The sequence below is a fragment of the Knufia obscura genome (assembly GCF_036327395.1).
Source record: "Knufia obscura strain CCFEE 5817 isolate CBS 148926 chromosome Unknown scaffold_2, whole genome shotgun sequence".
NCBI classification, from domain to species: domain Eukaryota; kingdom Fungi; phylum Ascomycota; class Eurotiomycetes; order Chaetothyriales; family Trichomeriaceae; genus Knufia; species Knufia obscura.
The window spans coordinates 1958830-1976563 of NW_027042688.1; the positions used below are offsets into that span (position 1 = coordinate 1958830).

Here is a 17734-nt window from a genome sequence, read left to right on the forward strand (position 1 = left end):
GTCAACAGTCGAGATTTAGGAAGTCGTACGCATTGTCTCTGATCCTGTCAGGGCTGCCGTGGGTGCAACGAAAGGACTCGGGAACGGTCAACCGATGGCTCTTCTACCGCCTCGTTCAGAACCTGCTAAGGTGGCGGCAAGGTATCTGAGAAAGTCCCTGAGACGGTGCAACGGATAGTCTTGGTGTTCTGCTCTTTCCATAGTCTTAGCCCATCTCGACCCTCCTGCTTCTCAGTGTCCGATCTTTGCATTTCTCGGCTGGGAGAAGGTTGTTTCTGGGACGGCCTTCTGTTATGCATCGTACCGCCCGTGAGCTCGCAACACGCGTACTTGGAAGGGTCGGGCTAGGAAGAGTTTGGTGGGTGTTGTGCCTGCATTGGTGTTGGGCGATGTTCTTATGCACAGGATTGATTGGTGACAAACTGAGAGGTCATGCGGGATTCAAACTGACATATTCCTGTTCTTGCTTGAGACGGGACATCAACGATTGTTACTTGGCTACTTGATTCCTCTCGAGGTGTGCCAAAAATTTGATACAAACGAACGATGGTACGAAGTTCCTGAGGCGGGCGACGAGTGGGACAAGAAATTCCGGGGCGGCAGGAGCCCTCGGACAACAGCGTTCCTACACTAAAAATCAAGAGCAGGTGCGCCCGGACTTCCTATGTTTCAAGCGCCTGCTTGTCGTGTGCTGTGACAGCGACTTCAAGCTATGACCAGCAGCTGAACTACAGAAGCGTGCATTGCAACTGTCCCAGATAATGTCTGTGTCAAGTGAATGAGGAATTTTCATGCGAGGCACCGACGACAACCAGATTACGGGCTGGGTGAAGATCCACAATGTCTACACGGATTCATACCAGTGGTCCTATTCTGCTATGACATGCCAAAAGAATGTCAGGTTGCAAGCTTGCGTGGTAGTAGGTCGAACATAGAAGCCGTTGCTACATACAACAGAGAACCTTGTTTGTCCAGCACCTGCGAAAGTATATATTCACGGAGCATTGCATAGCGGTTGTCTCGAAAGCATGTTGTTCACTTTGGCCAGTCCGACCAGTGAGCAATTCCAGCTTTCGACTCTATCGCATCTGTATATCCATTCGCACATGAACTTCTTGGACGTCCGCAGTACCATTGAAACGCCGATGCGCCAATTGTCTATGCAAGATTGAACGAGCAGTCGGTGTTCTCGGGTTACGAAGGAGACGAGCAGCACAGCCAGCGGGCCATTGCATGTCAAGACCCTCAGAGTGTCATGATGGTGCACAACAACGCTTCTGCGATAGAGCCTTGGTCCTTGATCCCAATGACTCGGTGATGTTTCCAAGCCGCTGGCCTCACGCCCCATCAGGCCCTTGTCAGGCCGAACAGAGAGGTCGTTTCATGCTTGATCCAAGAATAACCGTGAATAGAAAGTGCCGTTGACAAAGACGGCTGTTCGACTTTTGTGAATTGACGAGCCACTAGATGTGGTGGAGCTACGGCACTTTACACAAAGGGAAAGCACGGGACATGGTTCGCATGGCAAGTCTTTATTGCTAGACTCGACTGCTGTTGTTGCGGTACTTCTCACCGGCATTGGCCAAGGCATAGAGACGAGGATCCACTTACCAGATATCACATATACAGCTATTCATGATGGTCGATTTTCTCACCGAAAACATTGTGGTGCTACTCGGGCTAGCCATCTGTCAGTACTACTTCTTCTATAAGCTCAGGCAGGACCTCGAATTTAGACTACAGAATATACATCATGACATTGACAACTACAGGGACACCCAGCAACCACAGATGGTGCACGCCGTTGGCACGATTTCGCAGAGAATCTACAGCGAGCGGTTGGAACAAGTTCAGCGTGAGTTCACGCAAAGGCTAATCATGTCGGAAACTGTCATTCGTCAGGATATCCAGCAACTAGATGTACGAGGACGAGAGGCGCACAACGCAGTAGCCACAGTACGCCAGAACGTTAGCCGACTGTCCGAGCCAATGAATACAATACTGGCACGAACAGCCACAATCGAAAATACAGTACACAGTCTCAGTAGCAACATCGACAAGTTGAGCAACGCTAAGCATGCTTTGACGACAGAGGTAAAAGCCCTGAACAAGGAGGTCCGAGATCAGCGAAAGCGCGAGGCAGAGAACCATACTTCGCTAGAAGCTTCTCTGAATACACTGAGCGATACGATCAAGAAAAACCATGATATTATGAAAGAAGGCATAGAGGAGGTCGACAATCTGTCTGTAGGACGAGACAATGTGCTAGCGAAATCCCAGGAGCACGCAAGGCAGACGTTGCTTGCACTTGAGGAGGTCTTTTGCCCACCTAAGGACGGACAAACAGATGGAGCCCAATCCGAACAGTCTCAAGGGGAGGAATCTGGGCCTGCGCCTCGAGCCTCCACACCTGCAGCGACGCAGTCCGAAGCATCACAAGCTGGAGCAGCACCCGCCACTGGAGTTCCAGAGAAGGAAGAGGAAAAGGAAGAGGACCTTTAGTTGCAACCTCATTGCCACCCCTGCTACGTCCTGACATTTGTATGTACTTACTGTCCAACAGAAACTACAATGCCTGAGGCTCTCATGTCCTGGCCGACTTTTCGAGGGTACGTCCACGAACAGCATCAGTCGACTCTCAGGAATCGACGTGGATTTGGAAGTCACGCATGCGGCGTTGCAAGGTGAGTCCCCGGGTCGTGTATTGACTGCAAAGGTCAAGGTGAGTAACAGGCGTAGATGAAGACCTCCACTACTCCCATGTTCGAATATACAATCTATTGACAGACAGATGTCGTAAGTGGTAGTAGACTGTAACATATACCTTCTTACCTTCATCCCATATGACACACTCTTTCCTCTTCGTGATGCACGGCTGCTCATTCTAGTTTTGTTCTAGCCGTGCCTTATAATCGATTCACACTGGCAGTGCGATCGTGCTTCCCTGTTCTACCATGCGCGGAGGAATTTTCTTGCGCTTGACTGCTCTTGCCTCTGCCACAACTTTCTTCTCAAATCAAGTCCTCGCCTATCAGTGAGTCGTGCCTTCTACTCGAACACAGAACCCGGTACGAAACCATGGCCATGGCCTGGTCGATCAAGCGCATTGAGTTTGAGGTCAACATAGGTGGTATCAAGTCAGTAGACCAGGAACACAATTTCCTACGACCTAAAACGCCGATCATATCACTCGGTATCCATAGCCACCAATCTCACGTTGCAAGGCACATGCTCAACCAACTTGCACCTTGCACCTCATCCCACTCCTCAGCTCTCCCTCCCCACCCACTTAACCCCCCTCTCCCATTCCAACGCCACCCTCACCCTCTGAATATCAGCCTCAGGCCTAGGCGAAGGGTCATACCCCTCCCCACCCCCCCTCCACCCCTTCTCAACTACCCTCTCCTCAAGCGGCGTCTTCAACACACAAGTCCCACCACTATACTCCCCACCCCCACCCTCCACCATCCGAACCATAACCCCCGCAACATCCCCCGGCACAATAGCCTGCCGTTCATTAAACTTCGCCCTCGCAAACATATCATCCTCCCGACTCCGCCACAACGGACTATCAACCAACCCCGGCAGCACACACACAACCCTCACACCCTCATCAGGATCCGCCTGACCCATCGACTTCGTGAACCCAACGATGGCATGCTTAGACGCACTATACAGCGAAGCAAGGTAGTTGCCCCTGATGCCCGCCGTGCTAGCGACCAGACACACCACACCCTGCTTCTTCGATCCGAGTAACGCACGCATCGCCAGCCTCGTCAGTTTGATCGGGTGATTCACGTTGATTTCAATCGTCTTGTAGGATGTTTCCTCCGAGTCGTCCCAGAAGTTACTCCATGGCGGCTCGAATATGCCTGCGACTGGAGCGTAGATATCTGGCACGTCGCCGAAGGCCGTGACGGACGCGGTGATGGAGTCGTGGAGGTCTGTCCAGGAGCTTACATCGCACTTCTGGAAGATGACCTTTGATGAGTCGGTTGTGTCAATGAAGTTTTGTGCATCAGCTGTTAGTTTCAGGTCGGCGATGATGACGCGGGCTCCTGCTTTGCAGCATAGCTGTGCAAAGGCTAGGCCGATGCCTGATCCTCCGCCTGTTATTAGGACGATTCTGTTGGAAAGGGGGAAGTCGTTGACTGGGCCGTATTGCATGGTGAAGGAGATGTGATAATCGATAGCGAATGACTATATCTATTGATACAATGCCTGATACTCACGTTTTGGGCACTACAGGAGATATAACAACCCTCGAGCCTCGGGACGGCGCAATGACCCTGATGCACAAGTATGCCATCTCCAACCCGTAGTGCGGGGAATGACAAATCTCCTCTCCGCCAAAGCATCCATGCTTGGTGTCAAACGTGGGAATCTACTGCTTAAGGTCACAAGAGACTTCAGCATGCCGGCTGTTTGATGTGAGATCTCCCTCCACCGCCTCCCAAAAACGCCGACCGTAACTCCACAAGCCAATCAGAAAGCTCCATCCTTCAACATACCCCTATTCACCCATCTCCTACTGAACAACCCGCACGCGCGGACCTTCCTCACCGTCAGAGTACTTGATCATCATGTCCAGCACCGGCAGCGGTCCCTTCAACTCGTAGAACATCCAGATGCCCAAGCAGATCGTGCTAGCCAGCCAAATGGTTCCATAAATTTGACCAAGAACAACACGGATGATCACCTTCCACTCGAAATCCCACACAACTTCAGCCACTGCTCCGACAAGATCCTTGAGACCATGGTAGCATCTGGTTATCAGAGGTGCAGGTTTCTTTAGCAAGGACCAGATCGTGTGCGCCCCGACCATTACCTGGCGAAGTAGCCACCCCAGCGCCGCGAAGAAATAAGGGTAGCAGTAAGCACTGAGGATGATGGCGATTATGGCGTATCGGATGTTGGCGTATTCTGTCCATTTCTCGCCGAGTGCGACGTTCGCAGTCAGGAGCGCAACAATGAGCAGACCAGCGACCTTCTTGAAATGATCACCGAGTAAGCGCGAAATACCGGCGCATGCGTTCTCTGCGGTTGTCTGCGCGGCTACCCATCTCCCCTTGAGCTCTTCCACCATGTATACCAAGCCTGCCAAGAACTTGTAAACGACTGGGCTTGTCTTGCCGGGTGCGCCAGAGTTCATGGTCGCGTGTAGTACGCCGCGTGGTATGCGACTGTCGATCACAGGAGTCTGTCGATCTCTCCGTCGCAGCCAGTCGACAATAGCGTTGTAGCCGAGCTTAACCCCAGGCACAAGAACAATGCAAGCTGTAAGTGCAATGAGCGTGGTCCAGTCGAAAAAGTTCATGATGGGAGGTAGGGCAACATTCCTGAACGTGTCGAACAGCGTGTCCAAAAACGTTTTTGATTCTGCCCAGGTCACGGTTGGCCAGGAACGCATCGGGCTTTCGCGCCATCTGCTAGGTAGGCGCGTCATTGCCGTTGCGCTCGCAATGACTGTTGAGAAGGTAGGTGTCTCTGAGGTTGGCATAAAGCTCGATCCAGATGGTAGTAGCCCATCATATACTCCGCGGAAGTAATAGAGACTAGCAAGCACAATCGCTGTCAAGACGCTGTACCGTCTATACCAGCCATATCGCAGCACCTTGAAGACTTGCGCGAACAACCAGCTCAAGCTCAGGCGTATTTTGCTGGCGAGGATAGTGACCAAACCTGCGACCCAACTGTTTCGCAGTCGACGCCAAAGCCCAACAGTGGTAATGCGAAGGCGCAAAAACCATTCCTCTAGCTTGTGCCACAGGGCTACCAGGAACACAGCAATTTGGACGATAGCTCGTTGGAAGAGCTGACGAACAGTGTGAGAAATTGCTGACCATGCTAAGCTGAATACTGTCGAATGGGCCAAAAGCGCCCCGATTGCGTAGGTGAATGGCCTGACAAGAGCGAGAGTAGCCAGTGAGATCAAGGTGAGAGCTGCGAAGAAGACTTTCTCCTGTCGTCGGATCTTCTTCAGCTCCTGTGCTTCTTTCTCAGCAAGCTCCTCGAGCTCCGCAATGTGATAAGCTCTCTCAGCCTGGACTTCTACAACAAATCGAGGAATTGAAGACCGGTCTCCATTTTTCTTGACAACGTAACCTACTCCTGTCTTGTCGGGTGTGCGTGGTGCATAACCTGATTCTCCCACCTCGTCATCCTCAGGGTGGCGAAGCTTGTACTTGATAACATATCGTCCGTCATCATTTTCTTCGATGCGGTCCAGGGGAATCAGGATGTAGTCTGGTCGACAGTCTGGTCATGTATCTTCGACCGGATATTCTGGATCTGTACTCTGATAGATGAGCTTGTTGGTAATTTGCTGGACGGAAGAAGCGGGGAGACTAGTTTTCTGCTGCTTGCAATACACCTCAATACATCGCTCATCTACGCCGTCTGCTCGAAGGATGGTTTTCTGGGGATGGTCGGCCCACCTAGGTGAAATAGGCGTCGGGAGGCCACGTGGGGTCATGTTTGACCTAGTCGCCGACTGTGATGGACCAGGGACTGAAATGTCGGAAGGACGGCCTTGACGCGCCATTCCTGGCAGCTTCTTCCTCAAAGGCGTAGTGTCTTCGACTCGCGGACTTGCAGGCTCAGACACATCATCTGCCTCGGGCGTACTAGAAGAAGCCAGTAAGAGGTGTTGTCGTAAGGAAGATATAGAGCCCGAACTTACGTATTCCTAGTACTGATGCTTTCAGGGGTGTGTGGTGCAGAGACCTCTGACCCTGAATCGGATGACTCTTCGTCTTCTTGTGCCTCAGGCAGTGGAAGTGCCTCAGGCAGTGGAAGAGCTGGAGTCTGCTGTTCGTCTTCAGAGCTCGCTACAACCTCCGGTTCAGACACTGGTGAGTTGGGGTCTGGTGAGTTGGGTTTTGGTGAGTTGGGTTCTGGTGTCTCGCTATGTGTGCAGTTGACCAGATCGGTCTGCTTAGTCTGATCTGCCATGTTTGCTTGTTTATTGCAAGCTGATCTGGCGTTACACTCAAGAGTCTGCGATGCCTGCTAACAGGATGAGGTAGTCTTGACAACTATTGGACGTGGGACCGGTCCCGAAGATGCAGTCCCATATCTGGCATTTCGAAGCTGACAGCTTTCATTGTTGGTACAATTGCCGCTTGCGGCCAGGCAATCTTTGCCTCATTTCCTGGAACAACCTTTCCTCAAAACAAAGGCGCACTGCAACCTGCAAGCTGCATTCAAAATATTGAGATTGCTGTTCTGAGGTTGTTTCTAAAAACAAAGGAACTCGGGAACATCCGAAACCGGATGCGTACTTTGCCGCTTTGGCCATGATCTGAGCACACCACGCTTCGAAATGAAGGACCTTTGCCGTATCTATTGATACTGCTATCAGAGCGTTCAGTAGCAGGCTTTACAACCTGCCGTGACAGTACAGCTGTACTTTTGGGCAAAAAGTACAGACCGATTTTGTAGAGCATGAGCGTGAAAACGAGAAGGAAAGGGTCTTACATCAATAGACGCTATTTTCGGTTACAGGTCTGTGCTCGCTGGAAGCTCACTCTTGGCGTCCTCCCGTGTGGTGGCCGTGCGCGAAAAGACATGACAAAGACATCCGTACAACTTGAGAGCTATCGGCGTTAGGAAGGAGGTGTTGCCTTCCAGACTGTTGCAGAGGAAGGACAGGTCACCGGACAAGGCCGAGCAGATGAGAAATTCAGGAGACAGGATCGTCCAGTTGCAGAAAGTGAGCTGCGTGAGTCTCCTTGGGACTTAGTGATGGCATGATGGCTACTACCTGGCGTACTCTAGACGAAGAATTCGCAAGAAGGAGGATGATGAGCTGTTTTCGATAACAGTAGCAAGAGCTTGAGGCGCAATGACGTCAGCCTTGAAGACAGCCAACCATTACGCAGGAAATGCGAGCTGACGAATTGAAGAACGCTTAGCTAAGCAGTTCTTAGCTCCGAGCTGAGCTGTTTAGCACGCTTCTCCTGCTCAGGCTGTAGTAGACCTCAAGTTACGGCCACCCACGGCCTTAGATCTATTCTGGGGTAGCACACTAGACAGAACTAGGCAACGAGTGTTGCACCCTGTGACTGGAGTCATGCACATGTTCAGACATGTAAGCTCGTATGATAGGTGGGACCAATTCGGAAAAGCAATGTTCGAATTCGAAAGAAGCGACTTCTGTATCATGGGCATCTGGTTACAGCTATCAGAGCCTTGCGAAGTCTGAAGCACAGCCGTTCTTACCGCATCAACTTCCAAACACTCATGGGTCAGCCACAAATTCGGAAAGTAGCCACATCCGGTAAAAGGAAGGTCAAGTCCGGCTGCCGAACATGCAAGTGAGTCTGGCTATTTCAGGATTTGTGCATGAATTGACTGTGCTATCGACAGACTACGGAAGGTGAAGTGTGATGAGCAGTGGCCTAGTTGCCAGAGATGTCGTTCAACTGAACGTACCTGTGACGGTTATGGCATCTGGGGTGGCGGCGGCCGCAATGCGTACAGTCAGCGATGTACAACCTCCAAAAATACTTCCGAGCAGCTTGAACGCAGCACACGTATGTCGACCGGCACGACAACGCCACGAACGCTTCGACTCTTCAAGTTGACTCTAGATGAGCAACAGTGTTTTGAATGGTACATTTGTCGAAGTGCGAGAAAATTACCGGGCGCTTTCGTCTCGACCTACTGGACAACGCTGCTGTTCCAGACAAGCTTGGCAGAACCAGCGGTACTACACGCTGTATTGGCCTTAAGCGCCACCCACAGGACGAAGGTCCTTCACGCCAATGATCGATCCTTGCAGGGTAATACTCAACAAGAGTTGCTGGCCTTCCAGCAATACGGCAAAGCGATTGAGCATCTTCAGCCTCATCTTTCAGATCAAACACGGTTATCCGTCCGTGTGGCTCTTCTTGTTTGCGCAACGTTCATCTATCTCGACTTTCTAAGTGGACATTACAGGACAGGCATCAACCATTTGCAGCATGGATTGGCTATAATTCAAGACCGTGGATCGCTTGCTGGCATATCACCCAACGGCTTGACAACCCCGATCACATTTACTGATGGCTGGATTGTTACGATCTTCACAAGATTACTGGTTCAAGCAAAACTCCTGGGACAAGATGTGCAATTATCTTACCATTTCGTCGCCCTTACTGAGTCCCACCAGACTGGAAACACCTTTGACTCTATACATCAAGCCAGGCGCATGCTTGAATATCTTCTGCTTCAAATCCTCCTTCTGGAGGAACACCGCCTTCACGAGACACGCATGACAGCAGATCTTCACACCAGTTGCGGACTGATACAAGACAAGCTCCAGTGCTGGATAGAGAATCTTGACAGAACGTTAAGAAACCTGTCGCACATGCTCAACCCCCTCGATCGCTTCGCCTATCTCCTTTTGCGTATGTACCATACGATGGCTAGTATCATGGTAAGCGTCTGTAGCAAGTCAAGCAACGAGACATCATATGATGACCATACATCCGAGTTTATCTCTATCATCAGCTGCTGCATACAGAGCTACAAGAATGTCTTAGGAACCAATGGTCTCAAGTCGAGCTACTTCCACCATACCGGGGATTCCAGCTCGGATTCCACTTCAGATATGGGATGGATTGCTCCGCTCTTCTACACAGCAATGAAATGTCGCCACCATCGTATGAGACTACAGGCGATCCGACTGATCGAGTCGACGCTGCACAAGGAAGGAATATGGGATGGAAATATAGCCGCGATTGTCGCAAGAAAGGCCATGGCACTCGAGGAACGCGAGTTCTATGACGATCTCAAGGCAGCAGATGAGGAGTTTGACCTACTTTCCGTTCCGACGGTACAAGAGTTGCTGCTGCCGGTGCCGCCTGCGGAACACAGGTTGAAGGAAGCCAAGGTGATCCTACCGGACGGACCCTCAGGGAGAATCATCTTGAAGTGCGGCTTTGGCACAAAATTTCTTCCTGGTAGTAGCACTGCAATCCAGTATGATGACCTTGCCCAAACCTGGTCGGAGTTGGTCGGTTGAAGGAAAGCAAGACCACCTTCTGATATGACGGTGGCTCATGTGCGCTTGAATCGGTCGAAACTCGCTGAGCTAAGGACTCAAATGTTCCCTAGTATGAGTCCCGGCTTGACACAAAAGCTAGAGGCTCGCGGCAAGGCGCGGCACGGATGAGCTTGGGCGAAGCGGGGCCTATCGGCCCCGAACCAATCACAACAGAGCAATACCGAGCGAGCGAATCAATGGAGCAGAACGAACCCCCCTTTGCTGCTTGGGCATTCTGTTCCACTACCGGCTTCGGATGGACGACGTCGCAAGGACTCATGTTTGGGATGATTGTATCGTTCTGGCATAGTCGGTGATAGGACTTATCTCACAATCCTCGAGCATATTTGGACGTTAACCGGTGCTTCAAGTCAGCCTATCCTTGGCCTGAGCCAACCAGAGTCCCAAACTTCCGAGTGGCTAAGACGCACCATACCACCACTCCGATCCCAATCTACTGGTGACTGCATGGTCCAGGAGCAAGGAACAGTATAAATACATAGGCCTACCGCAATCATGGAACAAAACCATAAAATTGAAGCAGGTCACATCGCGACAAGAGCTCTCTTCATCACAGCAGTATAAGCTGTGGCACCCAATCCAGAACCACTCTACCAAACTCAACTTTCACCCACACACTTACACATTGACACCGTTACCATGGCATCCACCACTCACCCCGACTTCGGCCCCACCACCGAAGCCCTCACAGTCGCCGCCGCCTTCCCCACCGCCATCAAAGACCGCACAATCCTCATCACCGGCATCAACAAGCTAGGAATCGGCTACACCACAGCCGAAGCTCTCGCCTCCCAATCCCCACGCCTCCTCATCCTCGCCGGCCGCTCTACAACCAAAATCCAAGAATGCATCGATAGCCTCAAAGCCCAATACCCCGACGTCTCCTACCGCCCTCTCCAAGTCGACCTCTCCTCCCAACAATACGTCCGCACCGCCGCCACGGAAGTCCTCAACTGGTCCGATGTCCCCAAAATCGACCTCCTAATCAACAACGCCGGCATAATGAACATCCCCACTCAAACCCTCAGCCCGGACGGAATAGAACTCCACCTCGCAACCAACCACCTCGGCCACTTCCTCCTCACCAACCTCCTCATGCCCAAGATCCTAGCTGCCGCAGCAGACTCAACCACATCCCCAGCCAACTCAACCCGCATAATCAACCTCTCCAGCCTAGCAACCTACGTCTCCCCCCTCCGCACCACAGACCCAAACATCACAACCCCCATCTCCTCCCTCCCAGACAACGAACGCCCAAACCTCGCCATGATGCGCAACGCCGACCTCGACGTCAACGACTCAATGACCTACATCCCCATGGCAGCCTACGGGCAGTCCAAAACGGCGAATATCCTCTTCACTGTCGGGCTGAATGAACGACTCTCCGAGCACGGCGTGGTCAGCATCGCGCTGCACCCGGGTGAGATGCGGACTGAGTTGGCGAGGAGCACGGATCAGGAGTGGTATGAGTCTGTGCATAAGAAGCAGTTGAAGATGGGGTTGATGGGGTATAAGAGTTTGGGGCAGGGGGCTGCGACGACGCTGGTGGCGGCGTGTGATCCGGAGTTGAGTGTTGGAGGGGAAGGGGAGGGGAAGACATCGTTTTTGAGTGATTGTCAGGTTGCGACGAAGCCACCGGCGCCGGGGTATGCGGTTGATAAGGAGATTGCGGGGAAGTTGTGGGAGATGAGTGAGGGGTGGGTTGGGGAGAAATTTGAGTGGTGAGGAAGGAGATGGAGATGGAGATGGCATCAGCGGATGGAAGCATGTATCGTGTGGAGAGGTAGAATGGAGCATGACATGGACCTACACCACTGGGAATTCAGCCGCTGTTCGAGCTGGTGTCTTGGAAAGACGGATGTTGAGTACCACTTACCCCTAATGCACATATAGAATCGTGTCATTTCTTCCAACCGGCTTGTGACCTAGCGGCGCTGTGCTCACGGGTATAAACAAACCACGAAGCCTGTCAATACGCTTCCGCAAACGTTATGATTCTCTGTCTTGCTCCCGGAAGCATCTGTCCAAAAAGATGGAGACGTCGGGCGTCCTGCTGGAAGCCAATAATACGGTCGACTGGCGCAGCAGCTAAGTCCTTCCACTTCGCAGAACCATCAACGTCCTGGTGGACAAAGGCGGACTTCCCGCTTCCCTTTCTTCCTTTGCGTTGTCTGCCACTTGCAAGATTGACGCTCTAGCACTGAGCTACGATGGCTTTTTGCTGTAGTTGGGGTTGAGGTCTATGCTCTTTGTGATGGGGTTAAACTCAGAATGTGATCGTTGCTTGAAGGTGCCATACACACCGCGAATGACGAGACGAAGCATTGAAGCCCTAACCTGCTAAGTGCACCCTTTTGCTGGTAATGGGAAAAAAGCGGTGATCAGACTATCATCACAGTTCTGCATGGTGCACAACCCGCTGTTGACGTTCAAGTCGCTTGGTAGATCCTTCTGCCTGATCAAGCGGCTCGCCACGTTCGGCACTCAGCGCTTCCGTCTGTAAAGTCATCAACCATGATCAAGAGCGTGTCGAAGGTATGCCATCCACAATGATGGTCAGGACGCAGCAAAGTGGCAGCAACGTTGGTCAAGATTGATGCGAAGCTCACGTAAACCACAAAAAGATATGCCGTCAGTGAGTATCGAACACACGACCTTCAACTGTCCTGAGGAGAACAAGGGAACCCATACCCTTTTCTTTGTCTGCCACAGGTTGACGCTCTACCACTGAGCTATGACGGCTTTTCCTATTGGAGTTGCGACATAACTTGGTGATGCAGCATATAAATCTTTAGTCCTTTGTGTTGAGTGGTAGGTTGGACAAAGGGATGTTGCCGGCGAGTGTGGACTCTCCGTAAAACCTGGCCATGGGAGAGAAATGCTATATTCGAATGCGTCCATAAGCTCCGTGATAATATGGCAAATTAGGAATATCACTAGACTCTTGAGTTCCCATAGGATCACTTGGATATTGTGGGTCGTCGGATAGGCGTTCACAGCTGATAAAATTGGAGGTTGGCATGTCTGTGCGGCCGAGACAGCAATGACCACAGAGGCGTCGAAGGAGATGTAGGAAACTGATGCAAATAGAGCTGGCATGATTGACTTAGCAATTTAGTAGACGTCGAACTTCCCTCAGCGCTCTCTGCTTCAATGCTCTTACTCCACACCTGTGACTACTCAGTTCCATGCTTGATATCGCTCGCCGAATCGCATGTTGCGAGATGTGTGAATGCAGTCCTTGATTGCGAGAAACAGGGGGTAGAAGCGCTAGCGGCCGCGCACTGTTCACAGTCCATACGTCCCCGCAAGCCGGAACGTATTCTCATCCCTATCCCAATGCAAATTAACATGCTCACCCGTGATCCTCAGATCATTGTATCGCACCTACATCTCATCAGCATCATCCGTATCCTCACATCACATCACACAACTCACCGAAGCAGTAACAATACCAAAACACGCCTCAAACTCCCTCATCGGCACCTTCTTCTGCTTCCACTTCTTCCCGCCCTTCTCAATTCGGAAAGCCTTATAGAAGACATCCTCGTGTGCAACAGCACTGCTGTAGCTCCACTTGGTCATCCCGGTCTTACATGACGGCTGCCACTTCATCTGCTTCTTGATTTCTCTGGCAATGGTGGTTCGCAGTTTGCGGGCACTGTCTTTGATTTTGTCCTCGGTCCATGAAGAGGCCGAGGAATTGACTTTGGAGGATGTGGCCGATAGTGGTGTCAGTGCGGTGGACTGAGCGCGCTCTTGAGATTCGAGGAAGAGTTCTTCAAGAACCGAACGATCGAGCTTTTTGACTTCTTCACGCGTGTAGATCTTCGGGGAAGTGGTCTGGATCTTCTTCGTGGCTGGGCCGGCAGCATCTGTAGCGTCTGATTTTCCTGTGTATAGTCAGCATGAAAACAGAAGAGACACATGAACCTCATACTCTTTGGAGGCATGGCAGCAAAGTCGTGGCTGATAGCGAGAATGCAGTAACTCAGAATAGCGACACAGTCAACGAAGATAACAGTCGCACAACCAGATGTGCGGGTCAAATTTTCGAAGTTCTTGTTGTAAATTGATGGTCTTCACTCCACGCGTAAGATCATATAAAACGCGAGATCAGCTGCAAGATAAGATAAGGTGATAAGCCCATGCTGATTCCTTCTTGGGAAGGCACCATCGACCCAGGCTTGGAACAATTCATCCTTCCAGAGACCAGCGGACTCGTAAGAACAGGCTGTTGGTGAGCATCGCTCTGATGATTGTTTGACTGTATATCAGCTCTTTATGCATGCACTCAATAGGTTTAAATAGAGCTTGGCCAGAAATGGTCTGGCGCTGCAGGGATGCATGCAATGGGTGCCTGAAATAGAGAGTTATCTGGCATGTTCGTCGTTGTCAGGTCTGTACACTTCTCGTTAGTGCTCCTTTCGATCTGATACCAGACATCAATACGCACCTTTTTTGCACTGGTTCCCCTGATCCAACTGCAGTTGATCGCCCAATGGCTCACGAAGAACGCCAGTTCCTAGCCGACGGCTGGACTGCCACGATCTTCCGCTTAAGCAACACTCAAAAAGTCGTCAAGGTCCTCGACAAAAAGTTATACTATCCCTGTGAGGAACAATTCCGACGAGAGCTCGCAGCAAACGAGCGCATTGCCCAACATAACCCACCAGCAAGCGTTCTGAAATTCTATGGCGTCGACGAGCCGCTCGGTTTAATTCTCGAGCTCGCCCAGAAAGGAAGCATGGACAACTTCTTGAGGGAATGCCGTGGCTCCAAGTCTGCTCCCAGTAGTGATGTTCTGTTGCGATGGGCCAGACAAGCCGCGGAAGCACTGGCATTTGTCCATTCCTGTGGCATTCTCCATTGTGACATTTATGTCCCAAACTTCTTCCTGGACAACGAGCTCAACTTGAAGCTTGCTGATTTTGGAGCGGCTGCAATTGATGGTGGCAGTCCGCTAATGATGTATCGTGAGACGCATCAGCTTTGGGTGAACGATGGTGGTAAATGGCGTAAAGACATTTCGATTGCATCGGAGATCTTTGCACTTGGGTCGGCAATGTTCAACATGGAGACGTGTAGAGATTCAATGCAAGGCTTGAGGAGCGACAAAGATCGTGATGAGATTGAGAGGCGTCTGAAGGCGAAAGAACTGCCTCCAGTAGACGACGCTCCTGTGCTTGGAAGATATATAGAGAAGTGCTGGAACTCCAAGTATGATTCGATGACGGATTTGCTGTGTGACCTGAATGCGTCTGAGGCTATCGGCGGAGCAGGTATCCACCCTGTTACCTACCCTGTCGACGGCGCAAAAGATGAGGTTGGAATATAGCGTGGCACGAAGTGTTGAATTGTGATCATGCAGCTTGTGATTGACGTCGTTGAGCTCGCACCCTACACCACCTCTTTTTGCTCGACAGAGTTCTTATGACCGCTATGGTCGAGATGCTGCGGGCCGTCTTTTTCATCTGTCATTGTAGCAGTCTCCGAAGCAGCTACAGACTCGACTTTCAATTCCTCTGCATCCCCGAATATTGCCGCGACCTCCTCCAATGGCACGCCCCAGGTATCTGGGAAGTACAACCATATCCCAACCACGGTGAGACAACCCGGAATGATGTATGCGAGGAAGTACTTCCATCCAGCATTAGCGATGCCGGTGGGCGCAGACTGCAGCCAGACAATGTTCATCAAGCAGATACCTTATGCGTAATATGTCAGCGAGATAATATGAAAGAAAGAATAAGGATGACTGACCTGCCATGCCAATATTCATACCCTTCGCCCGCAGATGTGTAGGGAAGAGTTCCCCGAGGTAGACAGCTTGTGTGCCATCCAGTCCACCTTCATAGAAAATCACATAAAGGAAGATGAATGCAACGATAGCATTAGTGGCTGAGGTGTTATCGCTTGGCACGAAGTTCGCGATGAGTGCCGCAACTATGATCAGGCAGACCATACATCCAGCCAACGAACCCGCGATCAGTTTTGGCCGCGGTAGTCGGTCGATGATGAAGCAGCCCGCGACACCTGCGCCCCAAGCCAGTGTGATCCACCCTCCTTCCAGTAGAAGCTGTCGGTCCGTTGCATATCCGAGAATGCCATATAACGTCGGCTGGTAATTGTTGATCACCAGGATGCCGGAGAATTGGATGCCACAAGTTGTGCCCAAGGCCAGAAGCGTCCTCTTTCTATATGACTTTTTTGTGAGCATCGACCAATAGCTGCTGGGTAACGTTCGATCGACTTCCAGCTGTTTGCAGATTTGCTCAAACTCCAGAACAGCTTCTTCGGGTGTATGCAGCCTGTCGAGAGCCTTCTTTGCTTCGTCGGCGCGACCTTTCATAACAAGCCAACGGGGCGTTTCAGGGACGAAAGGAAGCATTGCGAGCACCGCAAGCGGAAAGAAGGCTTGAAGTGCTGATGGTCCTGTTAGATACACCTATTGCCTTCCTCAGAACTCTTGCCGGACTTACCAAACACAAGCCTCCAATTGTTTTCGCTACTCCAGAAGTATACGGCATAGCCAATCCAGATGACAACCATATACCCGAACAGAAGCGCAGCGCCGTGAATATCCACCAGCATGCCACGGTTCCTTGGAGGGACCACCTCCGTCATGTATGTAGGCACAGCAGCCAAGATCATGAATGTGCCGGCTCCTGCAATGAAGCGCCAAACGATGAATTCGGCCACATTGGTCGAGCCAGCAAGCAGGGCAGCGGTGACAACGAGGATCACGGCAGGAACAGCAATGCCCATCCTGCGTCCATATCTGTCCGCGAACCAGCTGACAGTGAAGACCCCCAGAAATCCGCCCGTTTGAAAGACGCCATTGAACGTGCCTTGTAATGCTGTGCTGTCAGATCGGGTGTCGAGCTCAAAGTATTGCAGAAAGGTGGGCTGCGCAAGGATGGGTGCTATCGCAGAGGACGCGTAGCCATATGACATGGACCCGAAGGAGGCGCCGATGATGATCATCAGGTTGTACCAGTTAAACTGGCGTCGGCCAGATATGTATCGCTGAACCATCTTCGCTGTGGTGCTGGTAGTGGTGATGTAAATCCGGTACTCCTTGGAAGAAGGCCATCATTTCGACGCAAGATGGACTTGCAATCCAACTTTTGGTCAAAACATGCCCGAGGTCGTCGGTAATACATCAGCTGCATCATGCCATGTTGGAGTGGTTGATCGACATCGATCGCCAGCGCTTATGCGGCGAGCTTTCCGTGCTTAGGCCTAACGCATGGTCAGAGATGTTTGTAGGAGGAGGATGCAACAGGAAATCCGCGCAGTCGCTGCAGTCTTCAGATTTGCACCGTTGTGGGCGCATCATGGCATGAGTTCATACTGCTCGGCCTTTGGGGGCTGACAGTCTATGGGCGGACCATTGTTGCAAACTTGCAAAGCACATAAAGCCGCAAGACTGAAGACGCAGGAACGCTTCCGATCAGCTGCAGGGGTGGTCTAGGATGGATGAGATGGGACGCAGCGTCCTGCCGGAAAAGCTTAAGCGCGGCAAGCATGAGTCCGAATGCTTGAGTCAGTCGGTACTCGAGGAAAGCACGTACGAAGTACTTGTCCTGAATGCTGGGAGTAAGGAAGAGGCGTGGCTTCTCGTCCAGCATGAAACCTTGCTTTTGTTAGGTCTGGTGAGGTGTTCGCATTCTCGGTACG

At 51.5% G+C, this 17734-nt stretch overlaps 8 protein-coding genes and 1 non-coding gene across 9 annotated transcripts; 4 read left to right on the plus strand and 5 right to left on the minus strand.

Moving 5' to 3' along the window:
- Positions 1–1638: 1638 nt before the first annotated feature.
- PMZ80_002564 (uncharacterized protein) lies at positions 1639–2502 on the plus strand (the record flags this gene model as incomplete). Its single annotated transcript, XM_064870997.1, has 1 exon — positions 1639–2502. The coding sequence occupies one exon, from the start codon at positions 1639–1641 to the stop codon at positions 2500–2502; it is 864 nt and encodes a 287-aa protein (XP_064733450.1).
- A 765-nt stretch (positions 2503–3267) lies between these two features.
- PMZ80_002565 (uncharacterized protein) lies at positions 3268–4167 on the minus strand (the record flags this gene model as incomplete). The annotated part of the gene is made up of 1 exon (XM_064870998.1): positions 3268–4167. One exon carries the CDS (start codon positions 4165–4167, stop codon positions 3268–3270), a length of 900 nt encoding a protein of 299 aa, XP_064733451.1.
- Positions 4168–4528: 361 nt separating this feature from the next.
- On the minus strand, positions 4529–6954 carry PMZ80_002566 (uncharacterized protein; the record flags this gene model as incomplete). The annotated part of the gene is made up of 3 exons (XM_064870999.1): positions 4529–6246; positions 6298–6626; positions 6683–6954. 3 exons carry the CDS (start codon positions 6952–6954, stop codon positions 4529–4531), a joined length of 2319 nt encoding a protein of 772 aa, XP_064733452.1.
- Positions 6955–9628: 2674 nt separating this feature from the next.
- On the plus strand, positions 9629–10009 carry PMZ80_002567 (uncharacterized protein; the record flags this gene model as incomplete). Its single annotated transcript, XM_064871000.1, has 1 exon — positions 9629–10009. The coding sequence occupies one exon, from the start codon at positions 9629–9631 to the stop codon at positions 10007–10009; it is 381 nt and encodes a 126-aa protein (XP_064733453.1).
- Positions 10010–10690: 681 nt separating this feature from the next.
- On the plus strand, positions 10691–11776 carry PMZ80_002568 (uncharacterized protein; the record flags this gene model as incomplete). The annotated part of the gene is made up of 1 exon (XM_064871001.1): positions 10691–11776. One exon carries the CDS (start codon positions 10691–10693, stop codon positions 11774–11776), a length of 1086 nt encoding a protein of 361 aa, XP_064733454.1.
- A 902-nt stretch (positions 11777–12678) lies between these two features.
- Positions 12679–12793, minus strand: PMZ80_002569. The gene has a single exon. It is a non-coding gene; the product is annotated as a tRNA-His (tRNA).
- Positions 12794–13339: 546 nt separating this feature from the next.
- PMZ80_002570 (uncharacterized protein) lies at positions 13340–14004 on the minus strand (the record flags this gene model as incomplete). The annotated part of the gene is made up of 3 exons (XM_064871002.1): positions 13340–13438; positions 13490–13944; positions 13992–14004. The coding sequence occupies 3 exons, from the start codon at positions 14002–14004 to the stop codon at positions 13340–13342; spliced, it is 567 nt and encodes a 188-aa protein (XP_064733455.1).
- A 548-nt stretch (positions 14005–14552) lies between these two features.
- PMZ80_002571 (uncharacterized protein) lies at positions 14553–15389 on the plus strand (the record flags this gene model as incomplete). The annotated part of the gene is made up of 1 exon (XM_064871003.1): positions 14553–15389. The coding sequence occupies one exon, from the start codon at positions 14553–14555 to the stop codon at positions 15387–15389; it is 837 nt and encodes a 278-aa protein (XP_064733456.1).
- Positions 15390–15451: 62 nt separating this feature from the next.
- Positions 15452–17089, minus strand: PMZ80_002572 (uncharacterized protein; the record flags this gene model as incomplete). Its single annotated transcript, XM_064871004.1, has 3 exons — positions 15452–15759; positions 15815–16477; positions 16534–17089. The coding sequence occupies 3 exons, from the start codon at positions 17087–17089 to the stop codon at positions 15452–15454; spliced, it is 1527 nt and encodes a 508-aa protein (XP_064733457.1).
- Between the last annotated feature and the right edge of the window lie 645 nt (positions 17090–17734).